The 20,460-nt window shown below is 32.6% G+C and overlaps 1 protein-coding gene and 1 non-coding gene across 2 annotated transcripts; one reads left to right on the top strand and one right to left on the bottom strand.

Annotated features, from left to right (window-relative positions):
- Positions 1-899: 899 nt before the first annotated feature.
- Positions 900-971, top strand: TRNAL-CAA (transfer RNA leucine (anticodon CAA)). The gene has a single exon. It is a non-coding gene; the product is annotated as a tRNA-Leu (tRNA).
- Positions 972-1,968: 997 nt separating this feature from the next.
- Positions 1,969-19,441, bottom strand: LOC131610984 (BTB/POZ domain-containing protein FBL11). The gene is made up of 22 exons (XM_058883093.1): positions 18,507-19,441; positions 17,900-18,417; positions 16,323-17,503; positions 14,609-16,226; positions 14,483-14,533; positions 14,272-14,392; positions 10,408-10,549; positions 10,225-10,274; positions 9,925-10,013; positions 9,732-9,837; positions 9,050-9,086; positions 8,800-8,951; positions 7,662-8,220; positions 7,260-7,541; positions 6,481-6,626; positions 5,800-6,147; positions 4,343-4,586; positions 3,940-3,995; positions 3,450-3,530; positions 2,665-2,709; positions 2,494-2,562; positions 1,969-2,353 (listed from the first exon to the last, which is right to left on the bottom strand). The coding sequence occupies exons 4-22, from the start codon at positions 14,791-14,793 to the stop codon at positions 2,174-2,176; spliced, it is 2,943 nt and encodes a 980-aa protein (XP_058739076.1). The 5' UTR covers positions 14,794-16,226; positions 16,323-17,503; positions 17,900-18,417; positions 18,507-19,441; the 3' UTR covers positions 1,969-2,173.
- Positions 19,442-20,460: the final 1,019 nt, after the last annotated feature.

The raw sequence follows: 20,460 nt of genomic DNA, 5'->3' as shown, positions 1-20,460 counted from the left end.
TACCCTTTAAGACTCTTACAAATACATAAATAAATCATGATAAATCTCAATGAATTTAAATATTGCACATTTTCTGTTCATCACTACATAGGTGTGGCATCTTAAAATGAAACATCATACAAGAAACATTATTGCTCCAATCCTTGCTATCATGAAAACAATGGAACCCTTAAATGAACAATGAAAATCTCATATATGAGTAAAAACCATTAAACAATGCAAAATTGCATTTTTCTTTACATAATATAAAAGAGGTCTAGTTGAGGTATTTTATCAAACAGTTTATGGGCATCGACTAAAGAGCATTTCATCATGTTTATGTTGCTTCCTCACACTACTTCTCAATCGGGAGAATTAAGATAACAAAAATAATAGAGGAAACAAGGAGAAGAAGAAGAGTGGTCCTTAGAGATAATGAGTCTCAACCAAAACCAAGTCTCTCAGTGTAATTTGATATTCACGAAACAGTAACATTTATGAAAAACTTAGTATTTTTAGACTCGTAAAATAGGGACATTGTTAAAAATATGAAACAAGAATATTGAGAAGTTATCTTCACCCAGATAGACAACTTTAATTTAACTTTATCGAACAACAATATCTCTTGATATTAACAGATTCAACATTAGAGGGTCAGACAATTGATTGTCTTCCCTTTATCCATGCACTCGATATTAATCTTCCCTTTTCTTTTCTTTTCTTGTTGGATTTAGTTTAATGCAACATTATGATTTCTTCACCCTATTATATCCTCTATTATTTATTACTCTTCATACTAATTAATGAAAATCATACATAATTTCTCTTTCTCGTACAAAATTAAATATGATTTTTGATATTAATAGTGGCATAAGATGTTAACAATATATTTTATTGTATTTAACTATTACACATTACAAGTCAGGATGGCCGAGTGGTCTAAGGCGCCAGACTCAAGTTCTGAAGACCGGGTTCAAATCCCACTTCTGACAATTTATTTTTATTTTTTCAGCTTTTGATTGTGTCTTAACCTTGCAATTTTATGATGGAGTTGAGTGTGAATCTGACAATTTATTTTTATTTTTTCAGCTTTTGATTGTGTCTTAACTTTGCAATTTTATGATGGAATTGAGAGTGTGAATTAGTGGAAGAATGTTTAAGTATGAGTTTACTATGAAGAAAGAGTGTTTTTCATCTAATTACTTGAGAGTTAATTAAGGTCACTTATCCTATTTAGCTATTATGTGATTGAATTGAATGAATGTAGATGATTTAATCTTATAATAACTAGTTTTGTTTGAAACTTTCGTTTAATATATGCTACTTTGCTATTGTGTTCTTAATCCTATTCCAACCTTGTGCTATTTCTGCATTGTTTGAGAGAATACTAATATTTCCTTTTATTATTGAAAGAGATTTAAGTTAGTGGGTGGTGGTAAGTGGTTTGCAATTGGGTTAGAATTTTACTCATTATTTTCATTCTTTTAACTTTGATGAACATTTTAGTCTCGATGTTAGCTTTCATTCTACATTGGTTTCTCTGTAGCTATCTGAAGATACTGAGTCACATTTTAATATCAAAATTTCAAAAAAAATATTTAAATTTGAAACTATTTCAAATAATTTTTTGTAAAAATTATTTTTGAGATATATTATTTTTAAAAAATAATGATTTCAACTATATTTTAATTTTTAATAATATATATTTATATTACATAATGTCAAAAATTAGTCTTTTAGTTTATAAAAAATGAATTGAAAAATACTTTTAATATTTTTTTAAAAAATCATTTTTAAAAAAATTATTTTTTAAAGATAAAACAAAGAGGAGTGCATTTGACAATATATTTGTGTTTTGAATTGTGATCATTAGTGTCAAGTAACATCTCTTAGACAATATATAATTTACAAAAAGATTTAAATTAAAAAATAAAATTGATCATTTATATATTTGAAAACTAGCAATTGTTTCAATGTTGCTAACAAGTATTAAAAAACACCAGAGCATTGTATAAGGTTTTTAAATTATTTGTTGTTTTCAAAGCATTTTACACGAAGTAATCTTACCCAAATTTTTGAGTTGGGTAGATATGAATTCACCTTCCAAATATCGTATTGATTGAAAAGTCAAGTATATGCCTTTTCAAATATCATATTGGGTTAGCTCATTAATGCTCAGATAAATTAGCATCTACTAAAGCCTTTCCTTCACCACTGTTCTGGTGAGATTTTTGCTGTTCCACACAAGCACGAGAGTTTCTACATGCACTGATCGTCTGCTACTTCCTGAGGAAGGGACTGGGAGATGAAATGCGCATCTTTGAGATTTGCATCTTGCTATCTTCAAGGTACTCAAAAAGCATCTATCTGCATACTGCAAAATGAGAATGTGAACTATAGTTTATTAGACTTGCACATGCACATTTATAATCATTCCACATTAATTGGGATGATAGCGCAAAACTGTCAAGATACTTAATAATACAGAAGAGAGACGGTACTGTGATAACTTACATTTGGAATGTCAAAATCACCTTCACTTGCATCACATATATCCAGTGACAATTTTCGAAGCAATGGCATCTGTTAGTTACAACAGAAGATATAATATAACAGCAAATATCAAGTACCTAACATTGAACAAAACCAAAAAAATAAGATAAAGAAACACAAGCAAGGTGCAACCTCTGAAGCGGCATGAAAAATGAAGTTTCTTTGTAGCCCAGGACCCTGTGTATGCAAGATCAAATCAATAGTTAATGATATAGTTTCAATAGTTAATGATTTAGCTTCTCGTTTTTATGAAGTTGTATTGTATCTTTATTTTCTTTCAAGGGTGGGTAAAAAAACGATACCCGAATCTATCAAAATAACAACACAAAAGAGGCCAAATACAGAAAAATGACAGCTATTTATTTTTTAATTTGTAGTTTAATCAATCCTTATCATGAGAATCATCTAATGAAATGTTTTGGTTTTTAAAATAAAAATAAAGTAAAGAATATAGATGCCACAATAATTTGTACACCAATCAGTATATTCACAACAGAGCTTAAATACCATGTCTTGCACATGGAATCATCGCGCGACATCATGGAGAATAGCCACAATACCAGATTTTCTTTCATTTTTCGTTTATAAATGATATACTTCATGAATAATATTTATGGTGTTGTTGCTATATTAATCTAAACAATGACTGGGTGATCTAAGACAAGCAGAAAATTAGTTATCAAGACGGAACAAACCCAAAAACAGTCTGACTAGAAAATATATGAATAACTATAACTTATCATGTGGCCACGGACCATCGTTCATAATTTAGATTTTACTCTTTTAATATGAAAAAGTATACTTTAGCTGTGGAATGCAACTTTTCATCACATGCATATATATAACAAACTCAAATTTGTTGAAAATGAAACATAGATAAACTTCTTTGCATAAAAAAGGGTTGACAGAAAACTAACATTATGACGCAACAGAAGATCTTCAAGAGCTCTGCAGTCAAGAAGAGCCGAGACCCCATTTGCTGTTATTTCTCCACATTCCTAAACAATAAGCATCCATGTTTAGTGCAGTTGCAAACAAAAGTAAGAATCCACTATCCATGATCTTTCTATTCCTCCTTCACACGTTACCAATGAAAGCACTAGATGCATATATGTGTAATGTTAACAATAATGTTTTCTATGTTTAAATGATAAAAAGAATTGAATAGCCATTAATAACGGAGAAAACCCTATATTCTATAAAATTTCTCATGACCAGCAGCTGCAGGCCACAGATATTGCTCGGTTTAAGCTTTTCAAGTAAACTCACTAAGGAAGCATATTCGTGATACATAGACGACAGCCTTTATGTGTATGTATATCCGTAAATGATTATATATCATGTTATAACCATGCATACGGTGATTCCAATAGTTTATAAGGGGAAATAGGAAAAAGATTAACAAACCTCTAGATGTATAGTGACCAAGCCTGGCCATGCACGTGAAATTATCTGTTGAGAATCTGCAATGAAAAATTACATTGTCAAACTGTAAATTTTCAACATTTGATTAGGTGGTCAGTGGTCAATCGCTGTAAGGTAATTTTAAACAAGAAAAATCACCATATTGCAACCCCACCCCACCCTCTTTTACTTTTTCTCTGTTGCTAATATTTGTTAACGAGGAGTACTAAGTAGCAGTAGAAGAAAACAATTATGAAAATAGCAATTGTTGGCTGTTTGGTACTTATTGATACTTTGATCATCTCGAAGGTTCAACTTAATCAAATTAGAGGCTTTGTTTACAGATTCACGTCCAATTAATTAAGTTAATTGCAATTGATCATATTTTCAACTATGTGATCCTAACCTGAGTTAAGAAGAGGGCAACCAAGCAATGAAAGCTCTACCAAATTTCTACAGTTTTGAGATAAAATAACCAGATCATCATTGGTCATCCATGGGGTAACTCTTTCAAGCCTCAACTTTCTTAGATTTTGCATAGGGAATTTGAAGCTTGACATGGATATATCACCAAAACAATAGCACAGAGCTAATACTTGTAACTTCACCAAGGTCATAATCAATTTCGTCACGATAATATCAGATATTACCTGTAGAAAACCACAACAAAAAAGATACATAATAAACAAAAGTTTAGAAAACTGATAAGAATGTCTGAGAACTGAAAAACAGAATCACACAGCAGAAAAACAAGCATTAATTTAAAAAAAGAAGCATACATCTCATATGCATAGATACAAGAACAATAAGAAACACTTCAGACATAATTGATAAGACAATTAGAAGTATAAGCCTTGACATGTCTTGTTAAATAGGTTGATTGGGAAAATAATGATGTCAAATGTCACCTGTAGAAAATCATAACAACAAAGAAAGCAACAAACAAAATTTTAGAAATGTGATAAGAACATCTAAGAACTGAAAAACAGAAAGCAAAATAACACAAGACCAAGGAATAGCTAAAAAAATATAAGCATGCCTCAAATATGCACAGATACAAGAATAATAAGAAAAACTTTAGCTATAATTGATATCTGAAGTATAAGCCTTGACTTGTTATGCTAAATAAGTCGATTCGGAAAGCTCCTAACTGGTCTTCACCGACCAACAGCTCTTGCATGGCTCTTCTAGCCAATGTCTTTGAAAAGCTTTAATGAAAGCCTTGGCTTACTAAAGAAAGGCTTATTCTTGATGGGACTAGCCCAAAGAACAATAACGATGGAACTTCATGGATTGTAGATGAGGAATTGCATTTCCGGTGAACTAATTGACTGGAAAAGTTAAACTAAAAAAAAAATGGTGTTTGAATATATGAAAAATATATTGCGAATAGTGTATATTTAAGTAATTTAGGCTAGCTTAGACTATCCATTTGGATTGGTTAACATATTCCTTGATATTATGATTGGTTTCCCGAGTTAGTTGATGGTACTAGGAGTCTAGTATCAGTATAATAAATAACAATAAGTGCTTTGTTTTTGTAATAAGGTCCACATATCATTCACATCAATATCAGTATAAACTTATTATTTTAAGCATTTCATTTCCTTCCTTTTTGCCAAAAACAAAACTATAACTTCAACACAGTCCAATTTGCTTGTAATAGTGCACAACATATCATTCACATCACTATCAATATAATTTTATTCTTTTGAGCATTTCTTGTCTTTCATCTATTGTTTGTACCGAAAGATGAATAAGAGCTTCTATAGTGTTTTCCATACTATGGTGAATAGAAACAATTGTTTATATTTCTTTAGAGACCAATAAGAACCTACAATCAACAGGATAAATAATTATCACCTGAAAATGAAGGATTATTGTTTCTAGCAGGGGACAGATTTCTGGTAGCTGTCTCAGTGCATCTTCACCTAGCATTCCCCCTAAACCTACACTGATGGTCTTTAATGATGTCAGTGCAGGTTCCAAAGCACTGAGAGAGAAGGAAGAAAAACCCCAGCCAAATTCAAGTTCTTCCAATCTACACTTCTTTCCTAGCTCAGCATGTAGTTCTTCATGCAAGGAGGAAAAGCCAGATTCTCTCTTTTCAATAGAACTATCTCCTTTTAACAAATTTTGACAACCTCTTGCTTTCAGACTCTTCAAATTTGGATTTCCATGAATAACATAACTTAATGCAGCTTCAGAAATCTGCAATTACATAAATAAGTTAATAAAATTGAAAAGAAAAAAAACACTCCCTTCGTCTCTGTTTAAATTTCACATTATGGTCGTATGTGGTTCTCTAAAGGAAATGATTAATTGAATTGATTTCAATGGTAAAATTAGTATCATTTTCTCTTCTTTTTCATCTATAACCTTACAACTTCTAATCGAACGAAAGCAAACATTCCAACCTCACTTTCTTAAAATGTTAACCAATACTAAAATTTCAATAAATTAACAACTAACAAGCCAATAACATCTTCTATTAACAGTATAAAGACAAACAAAAACATGTCAAACACGGATATGACAACAAACCTTGGTGTCTGACACATCAAGCATCTCCAAGGAAGAGCCTTTGAAATTATATAATGCTTGGTCAACCAGGTATGTCCCACTCAGGCATAGACTCTTCAAAACTTGTGTTTGAGACATAAGCTCTTGCAGAGATAACTCAGAAATACCTGCAAAACAACTAAGTAATCTTATATTTTCAATATAGAAGTTAAAGTTTATAAAATTGTAAAATAACCTTCTCAAATTAACTAAAGGGTTTCGTTAAATAGTTCTAAACCCTAAGAATATCTTGTTCCTTTATTATGGTTGAACAATAATTAATTAAATAGGTTATTGCTCACATGACTTCTTTCTTTCACTTCAAAAGTGAGGTGTAGTTTTGAAAATTGAACACACAAAAAATGGTGTTTTGAACTTCTTGTTCTCCATAGCATCAATACTTTAAGGCCACACATGTGAAGAGATCACAAGGATGATCCAAAGCAATAGCAGCATGCTGCATCATTATTACTTGACTAAAACGAATTGAACAAAAGCAAAATTGTACAGCAGCAAAATCTTTATTTTTCACTCACAAAACTAGGTAAGCCAAACCATCTTCATGTATTATTCCTTTATTTTATTCAAACCATCTTTACGAAACATGGTCTAAATGAAGATAAGTATATTTTGCAATGCCATAATAGCTTCTGAATGCTAAACACATTAGCAGCCACTATAGGTATTAAAAACTTCTAGGAAAATTTTATATGAAGCAAGGTTTTACACATTCTTTTTAGAAGTTTGGCAAAACAATTTACCTATGCATCCACCCATATGCAGAGATTGAAGATTATACGCCACAGAATTCAAATGGTCGTCTCTAGAGTGTAAAGAGGGAAAGTTGCCACCATCAGAAATAGCTGGGCAAAGAGCTTGAACTGAATTTATCCCAAATGAAGTATCACATACCACAATCGAATTAAGATTTTTACATCTGCCTATGAGATCTGATATGCCAATATCAGTGACATAAATACATCCTTTAATATTCAAGTGACACAATGAAACGCAGAATTTGGAGATATACCGGAGACTCAAGTCTGTCATATGGATAATATGCAAAAATTACTGGTTGTAAGGAGAGAAAAATATAACCAAAAAAATATATATTATTTAGATTGAAATTTTAACATGAATTCTTTCACCATGAAAACACCTACCATCGACATCAGTTCTTCCTTCCAATGTGAGTTTCGTAACATAAGAAATAATAGGTCTAGATTCATGAAATGACATGGTTTCCACTGGTTTATATTTAAGACTTGAGGTCTTCTCTGGTACCAGTGGTATCACAGCAGGACTAGAGAATAAAACTGTAACAGATGTTGGAATAAGAGGAGTAATATCAACAGTCAAGTCAATTTCGCTGACCAAAGAGCATTTCTTTAATAACTGAAGGAAACCGGTAGTCCTGATATTTAATAGATAACTTGCTTTTAATATTTTTAAGGAAGGAAAGGACTGGCTGAAGTAATCAACAGCATGTTCAATAAGCAGTCTTCGACACTTTGAGATATCCACCTCCTGAACTGCTTCAAAGATAAAGGTATCTAACAGTTTTTGTGGGAATTCATAATTCTCTCTTCTAGGATGTCCAGAACTAATAAAGAACTGTTCTATAGTCTTCCTTTGCATGGGATCCGTGAAATACGGTACAGGTATGAGTGATAGAAGCAGTATTGCAGATGTTAATTGCGGACAACTGGAAAGGTCTATTTTCTGCATGCAGCGGAATTGGAAAGTTTACACAGAAGCATTAAATTATTCGTCATAGAAAATCACAAAATACTAGCAGACAAATGAAAGACAAGTTGGCTAAGAGCCTACGACATGTATACAAAATGATGTGCTTAAATAGCCGTAGGCAGATATCAAAGCCAAACACCAGAAGGAACCAATCGATACATTTAACAAAACATCAATTTACTAGTGTCAAATACCAAAAACATGAAAGTTAAACAGCTAGGATATTATAGAACCTTATCATGGTTATCATGCATGCCAAATATTAGATATACTATACACTCAGGTATGTAATCCAATAGTTTATAGTATTGTATGAATTTTTGTAAACTTGACCTACTTTAAAAAATTCTATTCATTGGATTGATGAAATAAATGTTTATGAAACGTTATAATGTGGAATAAGAGAGAGAAAACTTAATTTTGCTCCTGGAGAAAGTGGATTCTCACTCTACCTAACTACATACCCAGATTTATGTTCTTAATGATTAATTTATGAATTGAAATTAATAATTCTCTCTGCAAAAAGCAAGCAATATTAAAACTTAAAAGTACCTTTGAATATTCTGTAACTCGAATCCTGAGATGTTGCAAGTCACTATATCTGGAAATATCAAGGTAACCTATAGGTAGAATATTCAGTGCTCTGAAAATTGAACCAAGGCTTTCCTCAGCCAGCTGCCTAAAATAAAAAGAATTTCTTTTTCCTGTTGAACAAAAAAATTACCTTACATCATCTAGGAATTTCTGGATGAAGAATAAAGACTTTCAATGCTTCAGGTAAAAGCTCTAGAAAATGATATACCTGCAGCAAACCACAAAGGCAAAAGGTCCACACGAATCTGTTAAGAACCAATGATAAAAAGGTTATACAGTTTTTAAGTATAAATGACATGTTAAGTTGGTAACACATACCAAACTTGCTATCAATGAGGACAGAGCCAAAAAATAATGGAAAGATTTGAATAAAAATAAAAAGAGCTTGATTATTCTATATTTGTTTATAAAAATAGATAGACATCATAATTACATTTACATCATGTGAATCAAAATACAATTACAAGTGGAACGATGCAGCAACGTTTGACCAACATACTTGTAAAAAATGAGCAAAAAACTTTGGGTTTGTTTATGAATATGTATTACGAAGAAGAAAAGAAAAGGGGTTGTTTTTTACTATGGTTGTAATTTTCTTATCATAACATCATTGGTTAATAACATCTCACAGTTTCTAATTTTTTTCCCTTTCCATCTCTGCCCCGTGCTTTCAAAAAGTAATTTTGCCCATAAATAGCATATCATTGATAACAGTCAGGTCTCAGTAATATAGTGGAGTGATATCCTGCTGTTTAGCAGGTGCAAGAAAAGAAGAAAAAACAGGACTTGATAGAATAGGATCCTTTCTGCCCGTATTTCATTCCTAAGCAAGTCTCAGTTAAACAATGGATTCAAGAACTCAATATCAGTAACCAGACATATAACCTTACTTGTTTTAAAATTGCATTATAGTTGTCTTCTGCTTCATTCCGCATCTCCAAATTTTCCATGTTACTTTCAAGCCAAAGAAGAAGTGCATCAGAAAGATGCATCTCACTGTCAAGATAGTAGATACTGTAACATTATAAACTAAAACATACAAAGTAATATACAATGGAGCCAATTCATAAACAACATTTCAACCTGTCAACGGTCAAATGAGGATGCTTTACTGAAGATAACAGCAAGTTATATGGAATTTTTCCAAACAAATTGTTCTGCTTTGCCCACATCTATAAAAAAAAATAATCATAAACAAAGTGCATTTTATTTTATTTTTTTAAAAAGATTGTTTGGCTACATGAAAATTATTCCACAGACAAGGATAGTTGTACATGAATAACAATAAAACAACTATCTTAAAAAAACAGAAATTCATAATTTAGAAACGTGAAATCTCTGTTCAATGTTCAAGCTCTCTAGTGAAAGAAGTTGATTACATACAAAATTTCTTGCTAGGTAGCCGATACACAAGTGAAGAATGAAATCACTAGCTGCAAAAAATGCATTAAAAAATAGTTAGAATGAACATTGTAATGTTGTAGCCAAAAGTTAACAAAAAAAAACCCTACTGAAGCTGCAATAAGAACATTTTTTTTCATAAAATGTAAAATAATAAACTTATACCATGATCCAAGCTAAATTTCCAAATTTGAATCAAATCCTCCATTTGTATCTGCATTAATTGAAATCCTTCCGGCGAGAATACCTCAGAAAACCAAGTCTCACACTTTAAGAGAAGTGTCTCCACTCCAAAATAAAGTGCACCCTGAGACATACCAGAGAAAGACCACCACATTACCCATTTTAAATTTAAAGTCCACAAATAAAAACAACTAGTCAACAACAACAGCCAATCCTTATCCCACTAAGTGGGGTCGGCTACATGGATCAACTTGCACCATACTAGTCTATTCGGGAGCATGCTTCTATTCAAATTGTTAATCTCGAGATCTTTCTTAATAACCTCTCTTGTGATCTTTCTAGGTCTTCCTCTCTCTCTAATTGTTTAACTTTCCTCCATTTGATCTACTCTCCTTACCACTGAATCTCCAGGTCTTCTCTCTATATAGGTCTTCTCTCTACATGTACAAACCATCTGAGCCTATTTTCCACCATCTTCTCTACTGTAGGAGTTACCCCAACACTCTTAACATTTTCATTTTTAATCTTATCTTGTCTTACCACACATCCAATGCAACATCTGCATCTCTGCTACACTTACTTTATTCTCGTGTAGATGATGCATATATTAGTTGTATCCATCTGTTAATAGTTGATTGGGTTGTTATAACTACTCAAGACATTGATATATAGTTAGAAACTAACCATTCAATGTAAATTTTTGTTGAATAAATGAAATATTTCCTTCCTATCTCTACTCTTTGTTCTCTCTCTATATACTCTCCCTCTCTTCCCTATCATTGGTATCTAGAGCCTGTCGACCACGGGAACACCATTCATGGCAGAAGCGACGCAGCTACAGAACGCCATACGTGAGGCTGAGGAACGCATCATGGCGTCAGTGGAGCCATGTATCACCAGGCAAATCCGTGAATTGGAGAATCGTTTTGAACTTCAATTCACCAATGTGCAAGAAACCATGCGCGAAATTGGATTGCAGATGTCGGAGTTAACGACGGCGCGTCGCCATGGTGGCGCCGGCGATGGAGCACCTCGATTAACGCGTTTGGATTTTCCAAAATTCACTCGCGACGATGTGGAATATTGGATTGCGAAATGTGAAAGTTTTTTCGCGTTGGATGGAACGCAAGAAGGGGACAAGGTCTCGGTTGCGAGTATCGCTCTTGATGATAACTCTTTTCGTTGGTTCCAAAGTCTTGAACAGGGATCAAATGGTCGATTGACATGGCCGAATTTCACTGAGGCATTGAAGATGCGATTTGGCCTCGAGTTCAATTCACCCATGGAAGAACTCGAGAAGTTGCTGCAGACTGGTTCGCTTGAGGCGTATCAGGAATCGTTTGACAATTTAGTAGGTAGAACAGCTTTGACGGAATCTCAGAAGCCACAATGCTATTTGGGAGGCCTTCAACAAGAATTGTGTAATGGTGTGAAGATGTTCGCCCCTCATACGATGTTGGAAGCTACTCGTATGGCAAAGTTGCAAGAACGAAGCTTGGATTTGTTGCAGAAACGGTGGGTGCCTGCAAATCGAACCCACAGTTTCTTGGAGTGAGAAGAAGAATACAGTTTCTAACACCTTTGACAAGAAATTGATGCCTCAGGAGAAGAAAGGTATAGTTGAAGGTTCTTAGAAGAGCATTTTGGGAAAACCGACATATACGTTTCAGAAGAAACTTTCCCCTAAAGAAATGGATGAACATAGGGCTCAAGACTTGTGTTTTTTCTGTCATGACAAATTCTTTCCTGGACATGATTGCGCTCAGAGAAAAAAAATGCAAGTTTTTCTTATGGAAGTTGGGGAGGAAAACCATTTGGACTCAAGTGAAGTTGATTCTATTTTTGAGGAAGATTCTAAGGATCCTACTCATAGTGTTGACCCTACTGTTTCCCTTAATGCCATTCAGGGAGACTCTTCCCATCCTATGATGAGATTGATTGGGTGGATGGGCAGAAAGAGAGTTCATGTACTCATAGACACCGGCAGCACTCATAATTTCATTAGTCAGAAATTATGTAAGGAGAGGCTCAATATTCTACAACCTATGCGGCCTTTGCGGATAATTGTAGTTGATGGCGGGCTTATACACGGTGTCGGACGATGTGAAGATATCAAGTCAATGCTTCAAGGGTATGACTTTCTTACTGATGCTATTGCTAGTTGTGATGTTATATTGGGCATGCAATGGTTAAGGCAATGGGGAGTCATACAATGGGATTTTATCAATATGGCTATGGAATTTTCGTATGCATGTGAAGTTGCAGGCTGTCAAAGAAAACAAAAGTAGGGTGGTTTCTGCTTCTAAATTGCATCAGTTAGTGGTTGAAGATAGCTTTTGTTATATGCTGCAGACTACAGTTGCTATCTTGCTCCACATAGGCAATGTGTTGTTCTGTAACCACTGAGGAGCTAGATGATCCATGATGATGGCTCATAGAGAATATGTTTTAGAGGAGTTCCAAGAGGTCTTTGAAACACCTACTCAGCTGCCGCCCTTTAGGGGTATCCATGATCATCAAATTGTGCTAAAGGAGGGTTCTAACCCGGTTAGTTTAAGACCTTATAGATATCCACCAGCTCAGAAGGATATCATTGATGGCATGGTTAGCGAGCTCTTGGATTCCGGAGTAATTCAACCAAGCTTTTTATTAGAGTATAGTTATAAGATTAGAAATATCAGAGTTAGTTTATATTGTTGTGCTGGTAGTGACAGTTACTCTCTTATAAATCCCACACTGTAACAAATTTTTGTTAGAGTTTTCTGTTATCAGTTTATAACAAACTCTGTTCTATTCTCTCTCTATTTTGCATTTGCCTTTTTCTATTAAAAAGGTAAATACATAATAGAGAGAGAATAGAAGAGAGTTTGTTATAAAGTGATAACTGAAAACTCTAACAAAAAATAGTTACAATGGGGTATTTATAAGAGAGTGGCAGTGACAGTCACTGCCAGGACAACAGTATAAACTAACTCTGATATTTCTAATCTTATAGCTATACTCTAATACTCTTCCCCTTTTTCTTCTCTAGTTGTGTTAGTCAAAAAGAAAGATGGGAGTTAGCGAATGTGTGTGGATTATAGGAGGTTGAATGAAATGACGGTAAAGGCTAAATTTTCAATTTCTTTGGTGGAGGATTTATTAGATGAATTGGGGGTGCAGTGGTGTTTTCTAAACTGGACCTTAGGCTTGGATATCATCAAATAAGAATGAAAACTGAGGACGTACCAAAAACAGCTTTTCAAACTCATGGGAGGCAGTATGAATATGTGGTGATGCTTTTTGGATTGTCCAACGCACCCGCTACTTTTCAAGGAACAATGAACAGTGAACACTATTTTTTCTGGTTTATTGAGGAAGTGTATTCTTATTTTCTTTGATGACATATTAGTGTACACAGCCCATCGTTGGAGGCACATGTGGATCATCTTCGACAAATGTTTCAGAAGTTACTGAAGTTTTGGTTCAGTGGAAAGGAGAGGCTATGGAAGAAGCTACTTGGGAGTTGCTATACAAACTCAAGCTCCAGTTTCCTTATTTTGATGTTGCAGCTGTTCCTTGAGGACAAGGCAGATTTTAAAGGGAGGGATATGATGCATATATTAGTTATATCCATCTGTTAATAGTTGATTGGGTTGTTATAACTGCTTAAGACACTTATATAGAGTTAGAAACAAACCATTCAATATATGTTTTTGTTGAATAAATGAAATATTTCCTTCCTATCTCTACTCTCTCTATACTCTTCCTCTCTTCCCTTGTCAGTTGATTTTTAAAGTCCTCAAATAAAATAAAATTGGAAGAAAAAGTCAGAACGCTACATTCATGGATTTCGAGAGAATGTACCTCGTAAAGAGGGAGGATATTTTCGGTAGTAATATCCAATGGAAAGCCAGACATATGCTTAAGAATTTGCATAAACACAAACAGATTCCAGTTGATAGTGATAGAGCCCGAGCATGATTCACTACACAGGTAATAGTAATAAGCATGTTATGCAATCTCATGAATTCATTTTGAACAGAATGACCGAAAATCTACACATCGTCTTACTTACCTGAAGCTTCCGCTGAGGAGGCCTCGAAAATACAACGATTGCTCAATGAGTCTGCGGTGAATAAGACAAAAACAACTTCAATGAGTTGTGAAAAGTGATTTTGATATAAGGAAGGAAGTGACGAACCTGTTGCGATGTGTCTGAATTTTGATAGTATGAAAAGTGAGAAATGAGGTTAAATCGGAATCGAGGATATCGGTGGTTGAAAGGAGAATCTCTTGGTTGATGAGGTTTGTTGTTTGAATTGGTTCGTTAGGGTTAGTGCAAACGAGGATAACGAGATCGTCGTCGTCTGAGACTGAGACCTCCATGGGCAGACTAGTGAGTGACAGTTCCAAGTTTGCTCTTGCTCAAAACTCCTGCCTTTATGATATTTGAGGAGCTTCTATCGTCTCCTGCGTTTTATATTTTACCATACGTCCTGACTCTAATCCAACGGCCAAGAGATTTCAGAGAAATAGAATAAAATTAAGAAAATTGAATTGAAGAAAATCAATGGTGGAAATTGGCGCAGAACATAGAGCAAGAGAGAAAGAAAAGGAGAAGCGGATCATATATTCGAGATTGGTGAATTCTTATCCTCCAACACAAAAAATTGGGTAGAGTTACCTCTTTAATGTAAAATACATTGAAAACAATTAAAAAGTGTATTATTTAATAAATAATTAAAGATGATACAATTAAATAGTGTTATATGATTGGTTGAATGTGCATTACCCAACTTTTTGTGATGGATAGAAAAGTTATCACCATCGAAATTTGTTTATATAAAGTTACATGTGTGTTACACACACGTGTTTAATTTTAATATAATAGGAATGAAAAGAAAGAAAATTAATATTGATTATTAAAAGAGTATTTTATTTTTAAAATAGATAATTAGCATGTGTTTAAATCAAATTTAAATCAAATATTGGCATTATATTTGAACAAATTGGATTCACAAATATCACTAAATTCGTATGCTAATTCAGTGTGATATGCATCTTCAATGTTGGATTCACACTGTAAGTATTTTTGTCTTTATGTTATCACCACAGAACATAAGGAATTGATAGTCATAATTTTTTGATATTGTTGTTAAGTCTACCTGCAATTTCTATATAAAATAAACGTGGAATTAGTTTCCTCAAGTTAGGGGAAAAAGTTAATAATAGATTTATTGAAAAAATAAATAAAGAAATTCAATTAATTTTGGTAGTGTCACACTAATAGGCAGAGACGTCTCAAGTTTTTGGAGGCGTTGTGTACGTTAGCTATAATTTATCTATAGCAAAATAAATAGAAACTTTATTTAATCAAGATTTAACCTAACGAATAATTTATGAGGCCCTATTTATCTATAGTTTAACCTTAAAAACTTTGAGGTTCTATGCGGTAGTTCGTCTTTCGCACCCTCAAAGACGACCTTGCTAATAGGGGTCAGAGTAATTTCAAATGAATATATCTTTTTGTGGTAGAGATATCTAATGTGAAAACGGGGTAATTGTTCAAGATGAAACAATTGTTTAAAACTGTTTATTTTGAAATTGTTGTTACCATAATATTCGACTTCAACAACAACATCAGCTAATAAATTGTAGAAAGCCTCAATATATTTCCATCCACTGATTATAAGTGGATGATCTTGATCTTTGTTATAGATGATGACATGATGGATACCTTGGTTGTTCAATATGGTTCATATTTTTGTTATGTTATTTTCATAATGACTAAGAAAAGAATGATCAATTTCGACAAATGACTGCATATTAAAAATTTACAGGAGTAATATTAGGTTTACAAATTATTAAAATTATAAAATAAATAGAAGCATTGTAGTAATAGATAAAAGACTTACTTGTGGAGATATTTTAGCAATTGAAAAAGAGTAAATCATTGATGTGTGAAGAAGAATTCCACTTAATTCCATATATGAATTATGAGACTAGTTGTAAGAAGAGGATGAAAAATAAGTGTTACTGGTATTGAATTTTTTGCTATTGGGAAATGAAAGAAGGAAGTATAAGTGAGACTTGTATTTATTAGTGGACATAGGACACCACAAACGTCCATTATTCACGGGTCAACAGTAATCAATCATGTGAGTAAAACATATGTCTTGTCTTGTCACAGGTAAACAGTAACCAGACATGTGAGTAAAGCATATGTCTTTGCTCATACTGTAGGATCACGAGAAAGAAAAGCATATGTCTTGTCATGACTGAAACTATGCACAGCTACATCAATATGAAATTGAATAGGTATTGAGATAAGATTGAAGAAAAGAAAAATATTTTAATTAAAGGTTATTTATATATATGACAAAGTAAAATATATCGATAACTTGAGGTATTAGATTACAACTGCATTTGACAGAAAAATGAAAGTATTAAAATAAAAGATTTGTACAATAGCAGACGCAAATGCAGCAAGTAGAAGTGATGAAGCACAAAGCAGTCATTTGATCAAATCCAAAAATATTTTTGACAAAAAACTTGTCATGAAGATGTTTCATCCAAACAGTAACATCAGAAGTATAGTATTTAGTGTTAATAGTCCACCTATTGATAATTCCATGATCAAACTACACAACAAAAACTCAAAAACAAAAATCATAAACAATCATTTACATAAAATGATTCACAGAAAACATACAATCAATACATAAAATGATTCACAAAAACCAAAATCTACAATGACGCTAAAATAGTCAATTTGTGTTATAGTTAAAACAAATTAAAATGACAGATATACATAACATGTGAAAAGCAAAAATGTGGTTAGAAAATTTGATAGAGACAACTAATGCTTTTAAAATAAATTTAAACCTTAAGTTGATATTAAAGTTAATTAAAGCGGGCCATGAAGATGGCGGTTGGTTATCCTCCACAATGGCTAGCAGCTCAGCTGGTATGTGAATGAATTGCTTGGTTATTTCAAAAGAGATAATGTAGTTTGATAAGATGGAAAACCATATAGTCTAACATATATGTGCTCCTGTCAAAGTAAAAGCATAGGAAAGAGACAACCTGACAAGGCCTGCATAGAATATGAGAGTTATTAGCTTGAACAAAATATTATCATGTTCTATCACTTTTTTTAAAAATATTAGTTTTTCTCTTTTTTTTCTTTCAAATCCTTATAAATATATGATTTTTTGTTTGTAGTCATTGTTTCTTTATTTTAGACCCTAAAATATTTGTTCATGTTAGAATTGATGGCAGATTTTATGGACTAAGTTCAATATGAACAAATTTTATAGGTTAAAACAAAAAAAGATATAAACAAAATAAAAGTGGTATATTTGAGTCTAAAAACATAGAAAAAAAATTACCAAGACTAAAATAAAAATTTGTATATTTACAAGGACCAAACATATAAGCAAACAGTACAGAAGAAAATGAGTTGGAAACTAAATGCAAAATATGGACCAACCAGTACATAAGCAAGTTGTAGTGTATTTCCGTAGCTGAGAACTCGTTATTTGGTTGAGAAGCAACCCTTGAGAAAAGGTCAGCCAAAAAATTAAATGAAAAGAAACCATGTCAGATGAAAAATAAATAAAGCAATACTCAAAGATAGAATAAAAACAAATTTGTTTAACAACAAAATATATGGACTTAATTTGAAAATTCTTTCTCAAATAGAAAATTCAAATGAATTGCTTCATTGGAATACATAGAATGAATATTGAAAAAAACCACATTACCCTTGTACTCAACATCAATTCTGCAACGGTCAATCCCAAATTTGGAACACATTGTTTGTCCCAAAACAAGAATGAACAAACATGACCCTCGTGCTAAACATCAATATGAACTTTAAATTTACATAAAAACTTAGATTCATCAATTTGTAGCAAGTAAATAGTATAAAGAGAGATGTAGAAGTAACTTAAAGTATTTGACAAACAGTCAAATGTTGAGAACGCGTTTTGTACCAGCTGCAACAACCTATCAAATTTAACTCAAAATGAATTACAAATTGTGCAACAATAAACAAACAAAACCAAGAAGTTAATGTTTACTCATAACATTCATACCTTGACACCTAATGCAATAAGTCCCTGAACCAAAACAACAAATGTAGTGGTTCCATCACAGACCAAGTCAACTATCTTGGCAGATGTCTATCTTACCAATCTAGCACCAATATTCTCAACTAGATCCTCCAACTCAAATGAAAACAAAACATCAAAACAAAGACATTTATTCAAGTCAAATGAAATCAAAACATCAACACAAACACCCGATAAAACAATTAACCAAAAAAATAATTCAAGTAAAATCTCAGGCCCTAACCTCGTACAAATTAGTCTAATTCTAAATAATAAAACAATATCCCAAAATGGTAAAGCTGGTTCTAGCATACACACTTCTCTTTGGAAAAACTGACACCAACATTAACAATTTTCAGTGAACCATATATGCTCTCAAGAAAAACATTATTTTTCCCTTAGGTCCAAGGGTAACACCAACCAAATTCTAAATCTTCGTCGCAACATTCTGAAAAATACAAAACTACAATTTAAAAAAACAAATGTATAAAAGTCCTCTGCTACACCACCCAACCCATCAGAGCTAAAATGTGTGTTTCTAAATTATGACATTGTTTCTTAATATTCATTTCATTTTCATGAAGTCTTAAAGATCGAGTTTGATCTCTTTTTCGGCTTTAGCTAGGGCTTCATTAGCGAGGTTGTTGATTGCATATCTTGATTTGCTTTTGGAAGATCGAGCTTGTGTGAGAAGTTGAGCGCCTCACATGAAGTGAAGCTTAGCTTTGATACCAATTAAGTTACAGATTTGAAAGAAGGAAAAATAAAAGGAAGAAGGAAGACTAAGAAATGGAAGAAGAAGAAGAACAAGAAGAAGAAGAAGAATAAGAAGAGGAAGAAGGAAGATACGAGTGGCGTGTGTTGGTGGGAGAAAAGTTGGGTTAGTACAAAGGAAATGACCAAGTTGAAATGAAGAGAGAAAAAACACTTCTTGAGTTGCCATTTCAGTAAAAAGATTTGATCAAATAATAATAAAATATATTAAACCGTGTACATAAAAGTGGGAAAATGTTAAGATAAGGCAAATCTTTAGTACTCTTTAAGCATTGAATTTGTTGTAGTGTTTAAGTTGGAAGGAGAGATAATATAATAAAATAGGGTCATGCTAACGAGTGCCCCAGGGGCACTCTTTAAGCATTCTAAATAAAGAAAATATTCTTTCAAAAGTTCACCATTTCAATTTTTGATGCATTAATTACGCATATTTCCAAGAAAAACTTACTTTTTAAAGCTATTAAAGAATGCCCCTGGGGCACTTGTTAGCATTTCCCAATAAAATATTAGTTCATTGAGGTTAGCTTCCAAAAGAAGTTTTTCTACCATATTTATTTAGATATGGGAGATCATCAAATAATATTAAAATATCAATAAGCATGAACCGGAAGGAAAAATGTGTTGGGATATGGCATAGAAGTAGTATATAGGTCAGATAGAAATTAATGAGCAGCAAAAATTTGTGTTGGGAGCATGAAAAAATTATTAACAATTTGGAACAATAAGAATTCAAAAGTGTTTGTGAGCGGAAGCAAAAGAAAACACAAAGGGTCAATTGGAACGTATAGGGAAATGAAGACGTTGAGGGTTGAGCATCAAGCAAGGTTATTTGGTCATTTCCAGAACATAATTTGTTCTTATATTATAGATTAATTAAAAATACTTAAGACGTTCTAAATTATAAAATTAAAAAAACTACACAATAATATATATATATATATATATATATATATATATATATATATATATATATATATATATATATATATATATATATATATATATATATATATATATATATATATATGTGTGTGTGCGCATGCGCGCGCGCGTGTGTTTGTGTGTCGTTATCTTTTTTGAATGTTAAAATCATTCCTCTTAAAAACATTGTTAGATATTTTAGTAGACACAGTATTCAAATTTCATTGTAAAAGATTCATTATCT

This window comes from Vicia villosa, linkage group LG6 (genome assembly GCF_029867415.1).
Source record: "Vicia villosa cultivar HV-30 ecotype Madison, WI linkage group LG6, Vvil1.0, whole genome shotgun sequence".
Classification (NCBI taxonomy): Eukaryota; Viridiplantae; Streptophyta; class Magnoliopsida; order Fabales; family Fabaceae; genus Vicia; species Vicia villosa.
This window is presented reverse-complemented; position numbering and strand designations above follow the sequence as displayed.